This window comes from Erinaceus europaeus, chromosome 10 (genome assembly GCF_950295315.1).
Source record: "Erinaceus europaeus chromosome 10, mEriEur2.1, whole genome shotgun sequence".
NCBI lineage: Eukaryota > Metazoa > Chordata > Mammalia > Eulipotyphla > Erinaceidae > Erinaceus > Erinaceus europaeus.
The window spans coordinates 76,987,798-77,010,331 of NC_080171.1; the positions used below are offsets into that span (position 1 = coordinate 76,987,798).

Below are 22,534 nucleotides of genomic sequence, written 5' to 3' on the forward strand. Positions count from 1 at the left end.
GAGTTAAAATAAAAGAACAAAAGCAAACCTCAGAACTCCCACATTTTACAAGTCAACTTACTTATGGGTCATTTCTGGACCTACCATTTCCCATTGGTCTATTTGAGTATTCACAGTTATTACATTCATAGCTTTAAGTGTCAGAAATACATCATGAATTTTGAAAACATGGTCTTAGAATCACATTGAAAAGTCCATTGATTCCTTTACACATCACGACACTGATGGATTAAAGGAAGATTTGATGCAGCTGAAAGCTGAAAATAAAGCCAAATTTATTTCTTAAAATTTGATTCCTCACTGAAACTAAAGAAGCTTCCACTTTGAAGACTTGTAACACTTTCTCCTCAACTGCTAACAGCCCCCCCTTGTAATTTTGAGAAATTAATGTCTTTAAGAAATCCTGCAGCAATATTTAGAGCACTGGCATCCACCGACCTTGGTCTGTCCCTAATGAGATGTCCCTCTGTGATGCAAGAATTACTAAGGGGGATGGGAATAATAAATGGGGGCAGTGGAAGATGGATGATGTATAGGGGGCACCGTTAACATTTTCCATGACCAAGATCGATATGCTGTGTAACAGAAACATAATAAATCGCTTCATCAACTAACCCTCACCCCGTAGAAAGCAACTCATGGGTTTGGCAGCAGAGTCTAGTAAACAAATTACCCTGAGAGATTAATTGGATGTGAACTAAGGCCTCTGCAGCATTTCTTTATTCCAACTGCATATAGCACAAATGTGCTTCAAAGCTATTAGGATAGCTGTAAATTTAATCCAAATTCTAATTTGTTAAAAATCTCTGTACCTAGCTTATGCTGCAACAGCAACTTTTCCATCCCTTCAATTCCTTTTCTATATTTTTTTCTAAAAAAACATATTCAAAATTGAGACAATGAAACTCCAAGGATATTATGCAAATAGAAATAAACTATTGACTTTATTTTCTCTGGAAGCTTACTCATTCATCTCCCCAAGTTAGTTCTCATCTACTGGCAGGAAGTTACTGGATATAAAACATGTAAAGCTCAGAGGAGGAGTTATCTGTGTCCCCAACACAATTCCCCAACTCACTTGAGCTGGACTTCAAAAAACATACACTACAGGTATATTAGGAATCATGATCCATAGCAGATCAGAATTGTTTCCAAGAGACATTGCATTCAGAGACTGGGTAAGGCTATACTAATTAACATTCTAGAAACTGAAGGCATGGATGATTATTTCAGTGTGTCATCCCCTCATCATCCCTCAGGTGGACAGGAAGAAAACTCTCCTTATTGGTTCATGGTCTTGCTCAATACCATGCTTCTCAAGTTCCTTCTCCAGTCTGCAATCAAAGGGATCATTTAAAACATAACCTCCAGAGCCCTAACCTACCTGGGAAAAGACAGAACAGGTTGGGAGTATGGATCAACCTGTCAACACCCATGTCCATCGGAGAAGCAATTACAGAAGCCAGACCTTCCACTTTCTGCACCCCAGAAAGAATTTTGGTCCATACTCCCAGAGGGATAAACAATAGGGAGCTTCCAATGGGAGGGGATGGGACACTGAACTCTGGTGGTGGAAATTGTGTGGAATTGTACCCCTGTTATCTTAAAATCTAGTTAATCATTATTAAATCACTCATAAAAATTTAAAAAAAAACATGAAGTCACATTTAAAATGTTACTTATTGCCATAGCAGAAGCTAAAAGAAATTAGATTTTGAAAGGGCTTACAGTCAAACCTCATTTTAAAGAAGGACTATGTTGAATTGCATCAACCCCTCTCCCCAAATACTCTGAAATTATTATGTGACCTTATTTGCTGATTGGATCTTCGTAGAAGTTTTTAAAAAGTCATTAGGGTGGGTTCTAATTTTGTACAAATGGTATCCTTACATTTCATTAGTCTGTCTTATTTCTCAGTAGATCTGCTAGCTGGGAATGGGTGGAGCCCGAAAGGGAGGTGGAAACCTAAGACTCTATAGTAGAGCCGGTGTGGGTGGAGGGTGAAGTGTACCAATACCTATGTCAGAGAAATGTGGGACTATACCCTCATGGCAACAACAATCCTACAAATTAATATCCTCTCCATGAAGTGATACTGTATATGGGAAAAAAATTTCTCATAAAAATTAGGAAAGGGGGATTAGATACAAATTTATAAAAAGGCATAAATGCTCATTTGTTCATACTGTACTTATATATCTCACTTCATTCCACAAAAAAACTTTAAACCATTTAAAATATGTTTCCACCTTCAAATACCTAACATTATTTTGTCTGGAAAGGGTAAGGTCTATAGCATAATACAAAAAGATCCTGTCATAAGATAAATTAAATCTTACATATACCATGTACTAATAAAATATTTCTCATTCAGTCTTCTATTTTGGATTTTGCAGCACAAACTATAAGAATTTTTTTAATATTCAATGGTATAAAAAGGAAGGGTGGTGTTTCTTATTCTTTATTTTTCTTCTACTATCTACTTATAATAGAAGTCTGAATTCAGAACATACAAGATAGTATAAACCTTTGCTGGTGAGGTTTACACTGGCAAATCATTTCCCTTACATCTTAATTGACCAGGGATGACCTGTTAAAGATAGAATTCCACGGATAATAGAGTAGTGCTTTGGTGTAGAAAGAAAGAGAGAAGAGGAAAGAGAAAGAATGAGTTAGAAAAAAAAAACCAGGAGAGGCCCAATACTAAAGTAATTCTATGCATGTGTGAAGTCCCACGTTCATCAAGTTCATCCCCTAATATTACATTAAAAAAAAAGAAAGGTCAGAGCCAGTGATGGCTCACCTGATTAAGCAAACATGTTATAGTGCGCAAAGACCTGGGTTCGAGCCCCTGATTCCCACCTGCAGGGGGAAAGCTTTACGAGCACTGAAGCAGTGCTGCAGATGTCTCTCTTTTTCTCTTCATCTACCCTCTCAATATCTGGTTGTCTCTATCCAATAAATAAAGATAATTTAAAAAGAAAGGTCTTATATAGAGATTTGTATTAAGTCAAAGTGTCCCTTTTTTCAAAATAATAAAGTTCTAAACAACAAAATCACACTACAACATATGATTCTATATTTTTCTATCTGTCGGGTATAAAAAAAAAGGTCTCTCTTTAACCAAAAGAATAAGCCTGCTCAAGGAGGTGATTCTGTAACACAGAGTATGAGACTTGCAAGCTAGGGACTCCAGGCACTGCATGTGCCAAATGGGAGCAGGGCACTGGCCTCTTTGACTCATAAAAATAAATATATTTTAATTGATAAGCCAGTAGTGTCTTTTCCATTTTAGTTAGAGAAACTCAAGTAGGCAATTTTAAGTGGTACTGCAGTTATAAGGTTAATGCTGGAGGAAAAAAAAATTGTCATGTGGATGGAATTTCATGTGCTCAGTATGCATGGTGCTTCTACCAAACACTCTAGTTATACAGTCCCAGTGAACAAATAAAATGAATGGTGGCCCTGCAATGTCCCAACAAGGCCAGAGGAAAGAACTAAGGTTAGATGTTTTGGAATGTAGCTTAGTAAGGAACAGTAGGGCACATAATCCACAATATCTTCAAACAAGGAAGTCATAAAATAGGAAAAAAAAAAAAAAAAAAAGTCCTGGTCCAATCTATACCTGGGTCCTGGCTTACAATCCAGTCCCTACTGGCTATATGACCATGTGAGAAGTTTCTTCATTTTAAAAATGGAAATGAAAACTGCAACCATGTATTATACCTCAAAAGATCACAAGAATCCAGTGAGACTGAGCATAGGATGATATTTTACGAGCTTAACAAATAAATGATTCTGTTATCTTGGGTTGATTTCAGCTTTCCTACAGTCTATCTCTTGTCATAAAAACTAACTCTTGGAGTCAAAAAGCAGATGTGCAAATACAGTTGCTCCTACTTAACTGCCTTCTGTCTTAAGCACAGTACTTTAAATATATATATATTCTGTACAAACTCAAACTGCTTTAACTATCTAACATCTATTATTATTGTCACTAGTCTTTTGGTACAAAAATATCCTCAAGCTCAGTTTTAATGTAAAAAAAAAATGTCGTATTACCTTAGGTTGGTAAAACAGCTCATATATTGTGGAAATTATTCTTCTAGATCTAATACATAATATCTAAAAATATCTCTATTTTCCTGATGAAGAAAACTGTTTCTAATGAGCTTATCTCACAAAAATGTTAACTTTCATAAGAAATTCTATATTGACTAGGTATAGATCTCAAACTTCTGTTGACTTTTCTTAACAAAGTTGGGTCACTATGAAAAACAGGACTCTCTTTCCTATTAATCAATCATTATATCTAGTGCCACCTTAGGCATCAAAAGTATAATGACTTATTTTAAATGGAAGAGTGAATGAACTTCACTTCTAAATTCAAGAGGTAAGGAATGACAAAGCAAAACTGAAAATATGGGTTTCTAAATTTCTGTATATTTTGATAATGTTTTAGTTTCACTATAAGTACTAAAATGGGTGAGAAATTAAATATTAATAAGATTAAAATTCTGACTTAGAAAAATCACTCTATTTTCATTCTAGTGCTTCCTTATCAGAAGAGGAAAGGCCCTAGATAGAACCATACCATCACCAGGAACCAAATATCTATGCCAGTAATTCTGTAAGAAAAGGAAAGTATACTGTCAGATAGGCACTTGAATGAATTTATATCCCTTCCTACTGTAAACTCAATGTCTAAAGAATTACTTCCTCACCAGACAGCTGTCAGAAGGTGCAGAGGTCATGGCCAAAATCCTTGGTGAAGTCAGAGAAGAAAGGAAGCCTTTCTCAAGTTTTCCCTTAGCAATGCCAAATGAAGTGGCTTCGTTTGCCAAATACCCATGTTTCAGGCATGGGCTGTAATCTCAAAATAATTGTTCTGTCTTCATATGCCTATGTCTGATAAACTCAGGTTCCCTCAAGTCAGTAACTCCCAATCAGGAGCAATTCTAAGACATTCTGTGATATCTGGCGATATTTTTGCCCCTCCTGGGGCTAGAGGAGGTGCTACTGGCATCTAGTGGGTAAAGACTAGGATGCAGCTAACTATCCTACAATGTCCAAGAGATACTCTCATCAACAAACTACTATCCATTCCAACATGCCAACATTGTGATATTGTGCTTCCCTGCCATGACTTGTAAAATCCTATATCTTACTAGAGGACATAACAGCCCTCAAAATAGATACAAATTCTACAAAACATAGACCAATATTAAATGTCATTTTTTAATTTTTTTTGTTTATAAAATGGAAATATTGGCAAGACTATAGGATAAGAGGGGTACATTTCCACACAGTTCCCACCACCAGAACTCCATATCCCATACCCTTCCCTTGATACTTTTGCTAGTCTTTATCCCTTTGGGAGTATGGACCCAGGATCATTATGGGGTGCAGAAGGTGGAAAATCTAGCTTCTGCTTTCCCAGATGAACATGGGCATTGGCAGATCGATCCATACTCCCAGCCTGTCTCTCTCTTTCCCTAGTGGGGCAGAGCTCTGGGGAAGCAGAGCTCCAGGACACATTGGTGGGTTATCTGCCCAGGGCAGTCTGGTTGGCATCATGTTGGCATCTGGAACCTGGAGGCTGAAAAAAGAGATAACATACAGAGCCTAACAAATTGTTGACTAATCATGAATCTAAAGGTTGGAATAGTTCAGATAAAGAGTTGGGGGGGTCTCCGTTTTGTAGATAGTTAGTAGTTCTATTTTAGTTATACTCCAAAGAGCCCATGACTATACTAGTTTTTATTTTGTTTTTGTTTTTTTATTTTTTTCCCTGAGGCTGACATCTGATATGCAGGTGGATCTAAGTTATTGTCTGGGAAGATGATGTCATGGATGGTAAAAATGACCAGAAAGCTAAATCAGGGAAGAGAGTAGCTCCCAAATATGGGAAAGGGGTATAAATATTGTTGAATAAGAAGCAATTTTAATTAGTGACTACTGAGTGGAGACTCTTAGGTATGGTACTCAGGCTCATGTTCTAAGGGCGCAAGTTACGTGCAAAACTGAAGGGCTCAATACTTGGCCATCTGAATTTAGTGAGTGTGTGGAATAATTTTAGAGTCATAATTAAATATTTCTTCTTACTCTAGAAACAGCTTGCTAAGACGTCCTTTGTATTCTTTGTTTTGGGTTTGTTTACTGTGGATAACATTAGCTAGGGAACAAAAGCTTACATTTTAGCTTTTCGAAAATTTTATGATGTTCATGTCTATGGCAGTAAAACTTTCTTGTTCCAGAGGGATGCCTCTTTTGTTTGTTATGCCATGTCTATATCCAGAGAAGGAATAGGGACGTTTTTCTCTTTACACTTATTGTTACCTCCTATCACACCATCCCCCAACCCCAAACCCACAGTCTTTCTAGTCCTTTATTTTTTCTTTCTGTGAAAAGTTGTTGAGAATTACTGGCTACTGAAAAGAGAAAATGAAGATAATGTGATTAAAGTGTGTGTGTGTGTGTGTGTGTGTGTGTGTGTGTGTGTGTGTGTGTGTGTGTGTACATGATTGTGGGATGGGGAGGGGATGGGATATGGAGTTCTGATGGTGGGAATTGTGTGGAGTTGTGCCCCTCCATGGTCTTTGGCAGTATTTTCTTTTTATAAATTAATTTTTTTTTTAAATTGCTTCTTATAAACACTACATGAGACCCTCCTAGAAAAGACTGTCCAAGTGGAAGTCAACCAGACATATGAGAAGATATATTCTGGAGAACAAGATATCATCAAATTCACTGACAGATTAATTTATGAAAAATAAAATTTAAAAAACCATAGAAGTAAGGACTCTTTGATGATTCTAAAACATACCATGCCAATATTCCTATAGTACAAGGCTTTTGCTCTTACTGTTCTAGAGAGTCTAAGACTCTGTTCCATTAGACATCAACAATACTGATTATGTCATCCTCGAAAATGAAAGGAGTTTGGGATCTCATCTGTTTTGTGCTATATCCTCAAAGCCTAGAAGAATGACTGGCACAAAATAACTTCTCAATAGATTTCTGAATGAGTGAAACAGAAATTGTCATCTAAAACCATCATTTCTGCTTTGTAGTTGAGGATCACTTCAGAATATGACACATGTCTTTGGTAGATATCTGAATCTGCATAAAACATGAATATAAACCACATGTTAAATATCTAAATAAGTTTTTTTACTTGATATGACAGAGAAAAAAACAAAAGGGGGTTGGGCAAAGGAGACAGAGAGTCACCTGCAGCCCTGATTCACCACTCATGAAGCATCCCCTCTACAGGTGGACACTGGTGGCTCAACCCTGTGTCTTTGTGCACCATTAATGTCTGTGCTTAACTGGGTGTGCTACCATCAGCCTCCTAAGTGACTTTTACATAAAGCAACTACATAAGTAACTTTATAATTTTTCCACATTAAGACAATTCTTTTATTCTTTTGAATCTTACGTAACAACTATTTAAGAAAAAAACAGAGGTAGAAAATCCAGGAGATTTAGAGGTGGCTAGTATAATGTTTTCAGAAATGCACAAATGCTTTACTTAAGAATTTTAAATTGTCTCCATTTCAGACACCTTCAATTAAGCCTATTCTCATTGCGCCTAAGTGAGAATCCAACTTCAAAATTTCACTCCCAAGAACATCTGTCTGACAAGTGTAGCAGGAGCCTGTCAAGACATTTGGCAGCATCATTCTTTTAGAACACAATGCCCCCCCAACACACACCCCCGCCACCCTATTACTCAGTGATGGTAATTAGCAAGTGAATCTTTGGAGGAAATCAGACAACTGAAAGTGCCTGTTATGAAACTCCTCCTTGGAAATAAATCACACCACAAATGGTCAATATGTACTCTTAATTTTGAGCTAAATTACTCATTGATTTGCCAGGATCTGTGATTCTGACATTGTGCTCTAGTGCAATTCATTTTCTCTGAAGTTCAAATTCAAGCAAAGTGACAGTGACACAACTGTTGATTTTTATTTACTATCTCAATGGAGTAAGCACTAAAGAGTGATTCCTCCATTATTTGTTCAGATTATACAGCTCCTTCCTTTACTCGTTCCATCAGAAAGCCACCATTCCACAGGCATTGCATAAAACCTGGGTGATGGCCAGAGCTGACCTTCCCCAGATATACAATGGAGCAAGATCAGAGTGACCTAGATGGCCTAAGCTGCCGGAGTCCACACCAGCACTAGCGGTGGGGCAATCACTTCACTGGGCTGTTGAGGAAAACACTTGCACAGCCACTGCTAGAGATAATTACAATAAAGTCAATTCTTGCTTCAAGAACTTGAATACTCTCCAGCTCAATTTATGATGTAGTTTGAGGTTTTTAGAAAAAAGAAAAAAACTAAGTCTGCCTTGTCGTCACACCTTTATAACAACTTGAATCCCAGCACACCCTCCATCAACACCTTAGGCAAGTTTCGACAAGGCTGCTGAATCACCTGAGATGGGCCAAAAGGTCAGGGTCCTGAAACTTTGTCAGACTGAGTATCTAAAACTACTGGAAAGAACTTCATGTATTTCAGAGAACAGGTAGACTTTCCACTACACAAAGGGAGCATTGTTTCTGTGTATGTGACGCCTCCTAATTAGAATCAATGATTTTTTTTTTTACTCCAGATAAGTTTGTTTGCTTAGCTTCATTTTCCTAAAACACTTTATATGTTTCTAGGAAGGGAGAATGTCGGCAGAACGCTAAGATAGGCCTTGAACTAGGGCTGCAGTATTGCGTGATGTTGACAATTTGTCACCCTTGGGAGGTAATTTTACAAGCTTACACACACTAAAGAACATATTATAAAAAGGCAGGCAATCTTATTTTGTTTGAATTTATTTATGGAAATGGACCAAAAATGTCTATAGAGGCATTGTCATTTTTTCCTTGAGTGAGTGCCAGTTCATGACCAAGAGCAAGTATTCAGAGAATAGAAGAGCATTTATGACCACACCGTGTATATCAAATAAGCCACTTTATGAATAGAGAATATTGTGTTTCATGTTCATAGCAAAATACTCCTTCACACCTATTTTTTCCTCACAATGGTGAATCGCTCTGTGATTCATTTATGTCCTTGCCCTTGATAATGAGCAGATCTCCCTCAAGGGTAAGTGCCTGTGGGTCATGAAGATATCACCCATCCCTATGACTTAGAAAGATGATGAGCGGTGGAGATTGTATACCAAAAACATGTAATTTGGACAAGGTGGGGGAAAACTGAGTAATTCACTTGAGATAACAAGAGTTTTCCCAGCAGTGGTGACTGTATGACAATGGAATCCTTGGAGAGTAGGAGAAAAGAAAAAAAAAAGGTTGGGCTGGGAAAGGTTTAGTAAGTTGAAAAACAAGTTATAGGAGCCAGTACCGATAAGAAAGAAGAAATGGTCTCTAACAAAACTGCTTTGATGAGACAGTGTCACAACCCACAGAAAGCTCCAGATTATGACTGAAATGCTTCTTTTCAGGGGCAATACAGGAAGCAGTATAAATCAGAATAAAGAGTGAGGGACACATCTACCTCCTTTGGGCAGAAACAATATACTGTGTATTTAATTTCCTTCTGCAGATGCATGGAGTCTACACTGGTCTGTGTGTCTTGAAGTATTATCATTGAGTTCTGGCCAACAGAATGCCAGAAGTGAAGTGTTTAGACCCAGCTTTAAAGCTATCTACACAGTTCTTGGTATCAGAACTCTTCCACACTTACTCGGACTGTGAAGGCATTAGGATTCTGATCCATACGGTTATAGAAAGCAACTTATATTTGAAATGAATAAGAAAGAAATCTTTATCTTAGCAAACTACTGAGATGGTGCCTATCTTTTACAGACATTAGGTGATGACAGTATGTTCCCAAAACCCTTACTTGCTATAGTCTATCTTTTTCATATAGTATGCTTTACCTAAGAATATCTCATCTCATTTGAATGCAGTGATTTCAGTGACATTCAAAAACAACGGAAATAATTTACTTTCAGAGCAGCAGAACACAACCTCCAGGGAAAAAATGGCTGGTGCCATTTTTTCTGAAGTGTCAGAGGAACTAAACTATTTTCCACATCTTCAAGTTAACTCAATTTTTAAATATCTGTTCTTTTGTCTTTTTATTATGAAAAATTTCAAAGCTTCACATATTAGAAACAACATAACAATGAGCCTCCATGTATCCATCACCTGATACCAAGAATGTAAAGTTGTCATAAAAGTTATGATGCATTTTTGCATAAAGACTTCATGGCTTTCCAACAGCATATATACATTTAATATATGTATTAAAATACATTTAATATATGTATTAAAATTGGCAAAGCACAATCTCAGGCTTTTCTCTCTAGAACATTTCCTGGAGACAAATACATATATATATATATATATATATATATATATATACATGTATACATTACATAGATGAATGGATGGATAGATACAGATGTATATGTATGTATGTACATATTTGAGGTATACTGTATTTTTAACTGATTATTGAGTCAAGAAGATTCAAAGACAAATGCCATTTTTGAGCTGGGAAAATAGCATAATGGTTATGCAAACAGACTCTCATGCCTGAGGCTCCTTAGTCTCAGGTTCAAGCCCCTGCACCACCATAAGCCAGAGCTGAGCAGTGCTCTGGTGTTTCTGTCTCTCTCTGCTATCTCTCAAAAATAAAATAAATAAAAATACTAAACAAAAAAAAAGCAAGGGACAAATGCCATTTTTTTATCAGAACACTAATCAGCTGTGGCTTGTAGTGGTCCTGGAAATTGAACCTGAAATCTCTGGTGCCTTATGTCCCAAAGATGAATGTCGATGAGAAAGAATTGAGTATGAATTTTAAACTATATAAATTGTTTTGTTCTGAGGATGCTATTGAAGATATCTAGTAGCTAAGCATCTACAACACAGATTTTCTCTGCCCTCCAATTTCCCTGAAGGAATTTTCTAGTCTAAGGAAGAGGTTTAGGGTTGGGGAGGGAGCATAATATTTATGCAAAGACTCTCAAGTCGGAGGCACTGAGATCTCAGGTTCAATCCCCAGCACCACCTTAAGCTAGAGCTAGCAGTGCTATGGTCTCTCTCCCTGTACCTATGTCATTAAAATAAATAAATAAACAAACAAATAAATAAATAAATAACAAAAAAGAGGTTTAGTACTTCCTTCTTAGCAAACAATGTAGCTAGTCCCAGAAGAGCTAGTGCACTGAATCTTTGCTCAGTCACTCACAACTCATATTTATGAATTCTATCTTGCTGAAATTATTTCCCAAAAGCAAGGCCTGAATAAGTGGAAAGGAAATTAAGATAAAGTAAAGGACCCTCCCAGATGCACTGATATAGCATTCAAGCGACGAAGACAGTAAGATTAACAAATCCAATGGAAGACAAACTTCTGTTTCACAGTTTTGTTTAAGGAAGTGCCTCAATGTTCCCTTCAACTGCTTCTTCATCCCCCAAATCCATTGTTTTGGCTAACATAGCACTTTTTTACATTAGAAATTGGAACAGGGGCAGGGAGAAGATATCTGGTTGGTGAACCTGGCTGAGAACACATAACCATGTACGAGGACCCAGTCTCAAGACCCCACTTTACAAGAAGTGAAACAGGTCTCCAGGTGTCTGTTTCTCCTTCTCTATCTCCACCCCTACAACCACAATTTGTTCTATCAAATAAAATTTTTTTAAAAAAAGAAAGACAGAGCGAAAGAGAGTAAAAGAGAAGCAATGGCTGCCAACAGTAGTGGATTAGCAGTGCTGGCATCAAGTCCCAGTGATAATCCTGGCAGCAATTTAAAAAGAAGAAGAAGGAGAAGAAGGAGGAGGAGGAAAGAAAAGAAAAAAGAGAAAAGAAACTGTGACTGGTAGCTGGGGGAAGGAGGAGATTTTATTAATAGCAACATTTCTCATCAAAAGATGGAATTAACAGGCCCAATTTATGTAACTCATTTAAAACCACACAACTTAAAAATACGCATTCAATAACAGAAGAAAAAAAAAAGTGCTCTGGAGAGTAAGCCTGAGACCCTGCTCCAAACCTTTTAAGAGCAAGAGTAAAGGGATGCAACATGAGAAACAGGATGAGCATCCAACTCCTCTGATGCTGCCTCAGAGTGGTGTTCTCTGGTCATAAAGGTTAGTGGCCACATCAATGAAGCTCAAACCCGAGGTACATGAGTGCTTCTAGAGAAGGAAGCTGTCCCTTCACTTTGCCTTCCTTAGGCTAAAGGGGCCTGAGGCCCTCTGGTATTCCCACACTATCACTGGAGCACTATTTCCATGAAGTGATTTAATTTACACTTTGCTAAGTACCTCAAACATCTATTTATGTTGTCTTAATCCAGCCTGAGCAGAATTTTAGCAGTAGGGGGAAAAGTTTTGAAATGGCTGACATGCCCAGTATAATGAGGACTAGTTCAAACCTTTGTTTAACAGTACTTCACTCTTTGTACAGATTATAAAAGGAAATATTTAACTAATGGAAAGCTACACATACACAGGATAATATATACAGCCTCTGTCCACATCTTAATCATTCTACTGGACTGATCAAATAGCTCTGGACTCTAGTGTTCTAAAGGCTTATTATTTTTTATTTAAAGTAAACAACATGAAATACTTTTGAACTTGTCTCAATTTCCCTGGTTGATCACATGGCATAAGAAGAAATTTCATTTCATGTGATAGCTACCAAGACATATGTTTCAACAAAGAACAAAACATAAACTTTAAATAGCGATGGAGATTTTTTTGAGGAAACCAAGCCTTCATTTCAGATATATTAAAATATAAGGCTTTCTACCTCAATAATACTACCTCTTAAAAGTTTTCCTTAATTAACTGAATTTGCATATGTATTACTCAGGTAACTTTTGTAAGATGCCTAATGGATAGTAAAGATACTCTTTGGCCCAAGGTATATCTCTAGCTTCATTTTATACTTCCAGACACCTATTCTGGGACCATGAAACTGCTTAAGAATTACTTCTTTCCCAGAAGTTTATCACATTTTTGTGTTATTACATATTGTGTGACCTTCACTTGAATTAATTCTCTGAAAAATTACTCTGTTCTTTCAAGGTGTAGCCAACTCTTCTAGGAACTCTCCCCAATCTCTACAGATGGTTGAACATTTCTGCTCTGGTATTTCTGTTAAAATACTTTGCATTGTACAGACTTAGGCAATAACCTGTTCTGTGTAAACAGCTACTTATACAGCTGCAATCCCCAAAAGACTGTGAGCTCTTCAGTGGGAATATCTTCTTTTACTGCTGAATCTCAGAACTCTCATGACAGAATATGACACATGACTTATAATCAGTGATCCGATATATGAATGAACATGCTTGAGTAGGTGGGCACATCAATACAATTATAGTTTGGATAAGACAATGAACGATATATACTTTAGTTTTTCAAGGATAGACAAGTCTAGTTAACACTGATATTCCAGTGAGAGAGACTGCCCATGTATTCCCAAAAATCTCTCAAATTGAATAATAAATGACATGGGCACCTTATGTATAATTACTTGTGCACACATTGCCCCCTGTCTACCAAGAATAAGGTCATTTTATTTTCTAGTTGTTTAACAGCTCTTCAAAGTAACAGTTTTTAAAATGTTCTCTAAAATTCTCCTGTAAAAGGATTAGTCATCACCCCTATTCAGAACAGTATATGTGGCTAAAGAAAGTAAAAATAAATTCTGTACTGCAAAACGGAACACATGGGTTTCATTCATTTTCTCAACAAAATTCCCCCTATATTAACCTCCTATAAAAATGATGGCACCTATTAAACCAACCTCACTCCCCACCCCTGTTGCTAAGACTTCACAGAGTTGGAACTGAGGGGAAACTGAGCTGCCCACTCAGGTCCTGTGTTTGTCAGTCACACAGCCACTCTCTGGGCTAATGGCATACTGACTTATTAGTAGTCAGGGAACCCTGACTCAGTAATTATAGCTGAAATGAATAAATCTGCCTGCAAAAATATGAATCTCTTTTCTGTATCATTCTACCTAGAGTTTGAAGAAAACACTTCTGAAAGATCAAAGAGAACCAGACTACTGCACTAAAAAAAAATAAGTAAATGTGTCTGGTCTTTTATTCTCCATACACAAATTCTACCTGGACTCAAAGATGTCAACATGACCATTCAAAGAAAAGGTAATCAAGAAATATACCAAAGGTCACAAAAGATGTTTCTAATAAATTGCCAAGCTAGTTTTTCAACTGGTATAGTCTGAATGAACTAAGAAAAATACATCTTAAATCTATATATGAGTAAGTCTCAAAAGGCTTAAAATCCATTCCCTTAATCAGATCATTTATGGAAAGCTTTACATAATTCTTTCTAATTTAAAAACATTATTTCTGGGCATGGTATGAGAGAAAAAAACCCACAGAACAAATATGAACTAAAAGGAACATTAACCATCATGTAGTTAATGATTTTGCTTAATGAGGATAAAGCCTCAAATATTTAACCTCACAGGGGTACTCTATCTTTCTTTCTTATTTTTTTCATTAATCCTAGAATTGCAGGGCAAAGAAACATAAACTATGATTTGCTTTGAGATATTTTCACAAATCTGCTATGAATTTATTTTCAAGACAAAGTTCATGAAAGGCCAGTTCCCCAGGTAAAGTGAATTAAATGTCTTCTAAAGGGAAATAAAATTAAACCACTACCAAATGTCAGGTTTCTAAACTGTGTCTTGGGACGTGAAATCCTATTTGACAGAAGCCTTCTAGACTGTGATCAATGTTCCATCTGATGAGAATGTCTGTAGTTTTGCTTTTACCTATACCAAAGGATTTTAATTCATGGTGACATATGTATGTCTACAGTAGGTTAAGCATGTATATACACAGATAAATATGCCAGTATTTCTCTCTTATGTGGAATTTCTAGGTAAAAATCTTGAGATTTAGCTTTATTATTTTAATCACTGAGTTTACATTAAATATTTGACAGACTGATGCCTTGTGGGATACAATTTGGAAACTACACTCCCTCTGATTTTTACCAGATGTTTCACTGGTGGTGTTTCAGCCTCAAGAGACAAAGAGGATATTAATGTTAATTTTATTTATTTAATCACATCAGGCAGATTTGATAAAAGGGAAAATTCAATATTTTGTAATTTACCAACTCTTCAAAAATATCCATAGTAGCAAAAAAAAAAAGTCTTGAAGATCATTTCATATTAAAAGCAGAAAGGCCATATTGTGTGTTCAAGGGAGAACTCTCTTTCTTACCTTTAATTATGGGAGTGATATGATATCTTTCTCAGTTACACTTTCCATTCATTGAGGCAAGGACAGTGCTCACTAGACTTGCAGGCCAACCTTCACCTCACTATTGTAGAAAAAGAGTACTCTACATAAAAAATGCACAGTAGCTGGAAAGTTTCCTACCACTTTCAGAGTCACTATTATATCTTATCTCTTGTCACTAAAATTTATCCCAGGGCAACACAAAATCACCATTAATTAGTGTCAGAATATATGATGCTAAAGAAGATGTACTTGTTACTAAGCACTGCCTCCCTATACCATAACTAAAATGACAACATGGGAATAAGTATCACAGGCCCTGGTATAAGAACTTCATAAAGCAAACTGCCCAGCTGATTCTAGTGTCAGTCAAACTTAAGAATCAATATTTTGAAGGTTCTAAGTAGGTGACAACCAAACAACTTAATAGACTTAGAAAAATCACATAATTTCTCTAAGTTTTTTTCTCTTAACCTGAAGGAATAGTGTGCATACAAGGTAGCTGGAATATTACACTAATGCTTTTATTTTTTTTACTTGTAAGTAATAATATGTACTGATGTTACAGACCACTGCAGATAGCAAACCACAGACCATATTATAAGACATCTAGGTACCAACATGCTAAAACTAAGTTAATGTTTTAACATATTTGTTTCAGATCTCTCAAGTCTGGAAGAAAGATAAAGCAAAATTCATTTCTTCCCATTCCCTTCCTACCTAGATGCAGCCACTACCCTAAGGCTAATGATTACTCTTCCCCACATGTTTTTACTATGCACCTACAACTATACAGTGCTCTTTAGTTTATATTTAATTGTACACAAATTGCACTGGACTGCGTTAAATTCTCCAGTCAACGAATTTAATATTTATCTATGTTGACCTATCTTCATATAGATAAGACACATTTGTGTTTAGTCCAATAGAATAAATCTCCTTTATATTATCTTACTACAGTTTATTAGTTTTACTTATATATAGATCAGTATGTTTTGTATGTGTGTGTGTGTATGAATACGCAATCAACAAACCTTTACTTGTCTCCCTTCCATCATATTTAAGGGTTTATCTATGGAAGACACTGAATGTTTTTGTTGTGTATCTTTATCTTCACTACATATTTCCATTTTGTTCTTCAAAGAGGTTATATCAGTTTAGCTTTTCCAATGATGTCAAAGCATTCCCTGGTCCCCGTACTCTCATTAATACTTGACATTATAAAAATCTAGTAATTGTTCTCACTATAAGGGTTGTGGAGAGGTAATTAATAGTTATGCTTAGACAATATTTTCCTAAGGTCCCTTCTGGTTATGTAATTGTGGTCACCACATTAACGCCAATTCTTATCAAAATAACAAAAATAAAGGGAAAAAAAAAACACCTTCTCCCACAGTTTACAATAAATTTACTTTTCCTCAAGAAATGTTTTACTTAGCTAAAGCTGGCCCATGGATCTATGAGTTGGGCCATGAAAGAGAAATGGGGACACTGCTCCAACCCTATTTATTTTCTTGTATTCATAATCCAATGTTACTTAAAAAGCAAACTGCCCAATTTTCAAGCCAAAGCAAACACTGTGGATTTTGCCAGGCAAAATGCCTGTGGAGAAATGAGTCAATTCATACAAAATTCAAAGCTGTCTTTGGTCAGTGACATTTTCATGAAAATCCATGGGTGGATAGAGTTTTACAAAAATTCTTTTTTGCTATTGGGTAAAATTTGTCCAGGAAAAATAAGCAGAATTTAAGTGGCAACCCACATCCCCCCTAATTCTCTTATTAACACTCCCTAAGTATCCAACACAAGCACTTTCTATTGTGCAGGAAGGCAAGGCATTAGTGCCTCTAACCCTGGCAACAGAGCTCTTCCCTCTGCTTGCTTTACTCCCGTCAGATAGGCTTTCTTGTGAGAGGTCCTGGCAGACAGATCCAGCCTGATCTCATTTAGAACACACCTTACTGGGAACTCTACCCAGGCACTGCACATGGTTCAACTTAATGACAAAGATTTAAGACATTCTTGGTGCGCATTCTGTTGGAACCATCACTATGGGTACTATTAGGAATGGTTTGTAGACATCTAGAGTTTTGTATTACACTTTATGTTGTCCTTTCAGGAGCATGAAACCTGAAAGGGGGTGGGAGAAGAAACACACTCAGAGACTCTCTGACTTGTTCTAATTCAACATTTTAATGATTCATCAATGTTGAGGCTGGTCTTGCCCAACTAACTAGAATGGTTTGACACCTGGAAATTGTTATAGTGAGTAGTCAGCAGTGAATGGAGTCAGGTATTCCTGATATAATATTGTCATTTTCTACTTTCTGAGGTAACAGAAGTCTATCTGCCAGTACTTCTTAAGACATCTGCCTCTGGCAAAGACTATCTCTATAACAGGCCAAGCATAGAAAGAGAGCAGCTGCTTTGGCTTTCTTTCCAGAGAAGCAGTGACAATGAGATACACAGAAGGGTGGAGCTATTAGGGTGGGAAAGAGAAAAGAAACCATTCTTCCAGTAAGCTAGCTGAATAATAAACTAACAATCCTCAAGTTCTGCTACCTAGGGTCCTGAGTGATCTGAATCCCAGAGTCCTGAGACACTGCAGTCAAGCTTTGCAAATACATCCCTCCATGCATGAAATGGAATTTGGCATTGCGGGAGAACACCAGTCATTGACTGTGAGCTGACCATCTCAGAGTAGCCCTTTCACACGCCCCACCCCTCTTCTTTTCACATCCAGAAGCTTATTGTGTCGCATGTAGTCATGGTCACCAAACATAACTGGGTCATCACATCTTTTTGGGTCAATAAGCTAAATGAAAATAATGACTAACTCTAATGATGGTCCATGGAAAATGATTAGGCATTCAACATATATAAAGCAAAAGTAAACTGGGCCTTCTAACTTAAAGGGCTCCTAGTCTCTGCAGCGTATTACACAATCACCAAAAAACACAGACACCACTTATGGTCTCCAAATGAAGAATGCAGTCATTCTACTTGGCAAAGATCTTAACCATGGAACCCACTACCATTAGCTTTCAAAGCAATGGGAGATGAAACAAATCAATTTTTTAACATTTCTTTGTGTCTGGATTCCAAGTGTTAATGACTGGATTTTACAAAGCAGAAAGACACATCAATTTCAAATGTGCATCCCCATTAAATATAATATCTTCTGTCTACAGACCACAATTTGAGAAGATTGCTAAGCTTCTATAGTAAGATGATTTGCTTCCAGTTAACTACAGCTCTACAAATCAAGCAGATGACACTAGTAACATAAGATTCATGAAGACAAAGTGCACACATTATATATGTTTTAGACAAAAATGGATGCATTCCTGCTAAAAATACATAGGCCCAACATTAGGACTGCAGCATTTGTTAGAACCCAAGAAATCTTGTTTTATATAAATACATTTGCACTTAACATATATAAGGACATACTCTGTAGTGCTAGATTTGATATTCTATTAAATTTGGTAATATAACCTTTGCAAAAATTGCACCTAAAAGTGAAGTGTGGGAAGACTAGAGGAGAGAAAGTCACCTCCCCTGACCATCCTTACCAATACAATAAAATGTTGTGCAGAAGCCTGCAAATACTCACCTCTCAGCTATTATTTCACAGGAGTATTTTCTTTTTCTAAGAATCACCATGCACTTTAGCAAATGTCAACTTTATAAAGTCGTATACCTTTGGAAAGTCTGGGAGCAGTGTAAAAGGGAAATCCTATTGCATAAAAATTAATTTTGCAATGCAAAAATGGTTAAGTCAAACCTTTCTGTTTATTTCAGCAAAGCCAAATACAACAAATTAGTTTCAGCCAGGATTAGTCAGAACTAAAATGTTGAACTGTTTTCCTTCAGAAACTGAATGTCTTTCCTGCCTGTAACAGAACAGTGTGTTTCAGAGTAAGTAGAATTGCCTTCAATTGCCTATCTCTTCCTGGCATTTTTAATGTAGAACCTTACTGACAGAGTAAGGTTTTGCCACCTGGAATGTAATTATTCTTTTCATTTATCTAACCTAGCATTTTCACAGTGCATCACTTCAGGTTTCCCTTAAGAAAAACTTGCAACATGGCACAAGGTAGTGACAAGAAATGAAATTTCATCCTGCCAGAAATTCTTAAAACTCTTTCAAAAGTACCTACTGGACTGTGAGAGGGAAAAAAAAAAGTGTTCCTAATACTCGCATCCCTTTTTGTCTTGCTTTTATATGAACCAGTCAACTTGGCCAATCTACAAACACAAACATGGTCCAGAATTTTTGTCATCAAGACACAGTAGAGAGAATGAACTGTGGCTGGAAGACCACCATCTAAATATGTTAATGAATTATATATTTCACACCTTTAAGTGATCTGTAGTATGTTCAGTATCCAGGGAACACCTGCAATTTTCATCTTTTAAGTACAAGAAAAGTCACTGTGTATCTTAGCTAATATCAAACACATGCTTGCTTTGCTCCAGGAGTTAAGTGAGCTGTCTATGATTCTACAAAGCTACTCTGTGATCCCAAGGGTGATGTCCTGAGGGTTTCTGTTAGCTGTAAAATCATTTAAGAGTCATATTATCCAAAAGTAGTGAATTTTTGCCAGGATCAGTGCTGTGAGGGGGGAGGCAGAGAAGAGATAGCAGGCCTACTTTGTGTGTGTGTGTGTGTGTGTGTGTGTGTGTGTGTCAAAGGCATGTTTCCATCTCTATCCTTTCTATTTAGACCTTCCTAGTAAGTGCCCTTTCCTTAAAATTCAAAATGGTCCTGTGAGTTTCTGCTCCCCAGGTATCTATCCCCTGGGTGTTTTCAGGCTGATTGTGAATCATTAACTAGTCCTACAACTCCAGAGTGTGTGGTGTACAAGTGTGTGGGTGTAGGCAACAACACTTTTTTACTAGCTGAGCTGCCAAGTGTGAGTTCTTTGAATATCAGAACCACTCTGCCACCCCAACCCCAACACTTGCCCAGTTATTGGTGGTGGGGGGGAATCGCTGCAGGTTTGCTTTGGAGAAGAGCAACACTTGCTGGTGGTGTGCACTGGAGAGGGCTGGAGGGCATCTATTTTTCCAACATGTTGGATAATGTGGAAACTCATCCTCCCCGGATGTGATGGCTCATGGTCATTTGCAGTATAGAATCCAGGAGTGAAGAGATATCCCAAGTATCAACATTGAATAAACTTTCTACTTATTAAGGCTAAAGAAGAATCTTATCTCATAGAAACCTAAACTCCCATGCAACTAACTCCATGAGAGAAGAAACCATCCCCCCACATCTCAGAGTTTGGACAAACACCTTCACTCCCAGTGCACTCCTGTGGGGGGTTAAGAAACTCACTGTGCACTTGTTGGGCTTCTCTCCGGAGTGGACTCTCATGTGGATCAGCAGCTTATAGCGGGCGTTGAATGGCTTGTACCTTCGAGGACAACCCGCCCAGAAGCAAGTGAAGTCTTCCCCTTTGCGCTGGTCTATGTGCACCTTCTCGATGTGCCGCACCAGCTCCTCCTGGTGGTCATACAGGGCACTGCAGTCGATCCAGCGACAGCAGTGTTTGCCCCCAAGTTCATCCATCATCTCCCCATCCTCCTCCAGAGAAGACTGGGGCAGGGACAGGGGCTGCCCTTGGTGGTTGAGGTCCTGGGGATGGAGGTGCGGGTGGGCGTGGTAGGGGGGTGGAGGGCCTTGAGGTGGGGGCAGCAGCTGAGGGAGAGGGGGCGCTGGAGACAGGTCCAGGGAGCTGCCAGGGAAGTCATCCAGGCGCTCCGTTTTCAGCAGGCCAGTGGAGCCAGGCAGGCCATGCTGCACCACCATGTTGTTGATCAGGCCAGGCTGCAGGCCACCGTGCTCCAGCTGCTGCATACGTCCATACTCCAGAGGGCTGTCCTCGCTGTAGGCCTGGGGCACCAGGCTGCCACTGCCCACCCGCACCCCCTTCTGGCTGCTGGGCACTGAGCATGGCTGGGGGATGCAGCTGCCACGGACACCCAGAAAGTGCCCGTAGACCTCCGGCTGTGGGGACAGGTTGGCTGGGGAAGCCCTGGAGCCATTGATGTAGGCCACCAGGGATGTGGGCGAGGTGCGGATGATGGTGTTGAAGTCTATACCGATGCCATCCGACAGTGGGGACAGGGACAGAGTCCTCTTCTTGGAGCGGGCTGAGTGTGACCTGACTGAAGAGTGCTTGGGGCTGGGGTATGGAGAAGGGGTGCTTTCCATTCCAAAAAGGTAGGGTGGCAATGAATTGGAGACACTGTTGCTGGACATGGCGGTCCCAGGAGGAAGGCCGAGCAAGTCCCCTAGGTCCAGGCCATTCTGGGAGCTCTGGCTGGAGGCCAGCGAAGGGAGGGTGCGGTAGCCCTGAGACCACTCTTGTTTCACGCTCAAGGCCGACTGGCTCTCTGTTAGGCTCAAAGTCGTAGAAGCCAAAGACTCACGAGAAATAAGGGACCTGGAACAGCAGCCAGAAAGGGGGAGGAAAAAAGACAAACATTTTAGCAGGATATGGATTGCTTAAGAGCTGAAAGAACATTGCATTGACAATCCCTTAAGTATTTCCCCTAATTACATTCTCGGCTAAACACACATTCTTTGGCTAAGATAAAACCCAAGGCTTTTAGTTCCAGGTAAATAACATTTTACCAAGAAGAACAATAAAGGCCAATGCTCACTGTAATAATGAAACAAAGGATCTTTTGTTTTAAATAATCTTAATGCTTTAATGATAATAAATAGTCCCTGCCTTATTTTCAAATATCTTTCTTAAGGTAGGGGAAAAAATTAGAGACCTGGGAATAATTATTGATGCTTATCAAAGCAAACCAACTAAGAAAGTGTTAAGCACCTACTATATACAGTATACTACATACAAAACATATAAACAACAATAGTTTTTCTCAGGCCTTGTAGGAAATACAGGTAGAAATAATCCTAGACTTTGAGTAAAGCCTACTGAATGAAGTAAAACAAACTCTTCCTTGATTTGAGAAACAGTAAATCCTCAAAGGGTCATTCCAGGGATATAATAATAACTTCACAATTTCCTTTCATTGACACTGTGGAATTTTAAAGATATTTTTAACTTTTTAGATTAAGACAGACAAAGAAAGAGAGAGGTGTGAGGTGGGGGCAGGGGAAGAAAGCGAGCACACACACATAGCACTGAAGGTTCTTTCCATACTATGGCGATCAAACCTGGGTCATGCACCCAGCAAAGCTGCATACTATCCAAGTGAACAATTTTGCTGGCCCAAG

The 22,534-nt window shown here is 38.1% G+C and overlaps 1 protein-coding gene across 7 annotated transcripts in view; it reads right to left on the minus strand.

Annotated features, from left to right (window-relative positions):
- The window catches only part of GLIS3 (GLIS family zinc finger 3), a 630,646-nt gene that overhangs the window by 360,149 nt on the left and 247,963 nt on the right, over positions 1-22,534 (minus strand). For all 7 annotated transcript variants that reach the window (XM_060199785.1, XM_060199784.1, XM_007525728.3 and 4 more), the window contains one exon: positions 20,621-21,731. In XM_060199785.1, the coding sequence (XP_060055768.1) occupies positions 20,621-21,547 (927 nt within the window). In that variant the 5' untranslated portion in view covers positions 21,548-21,731. The remainder of the gene's footprint in view (positions 1-20,620; positions 21,732-22,534) is intronic.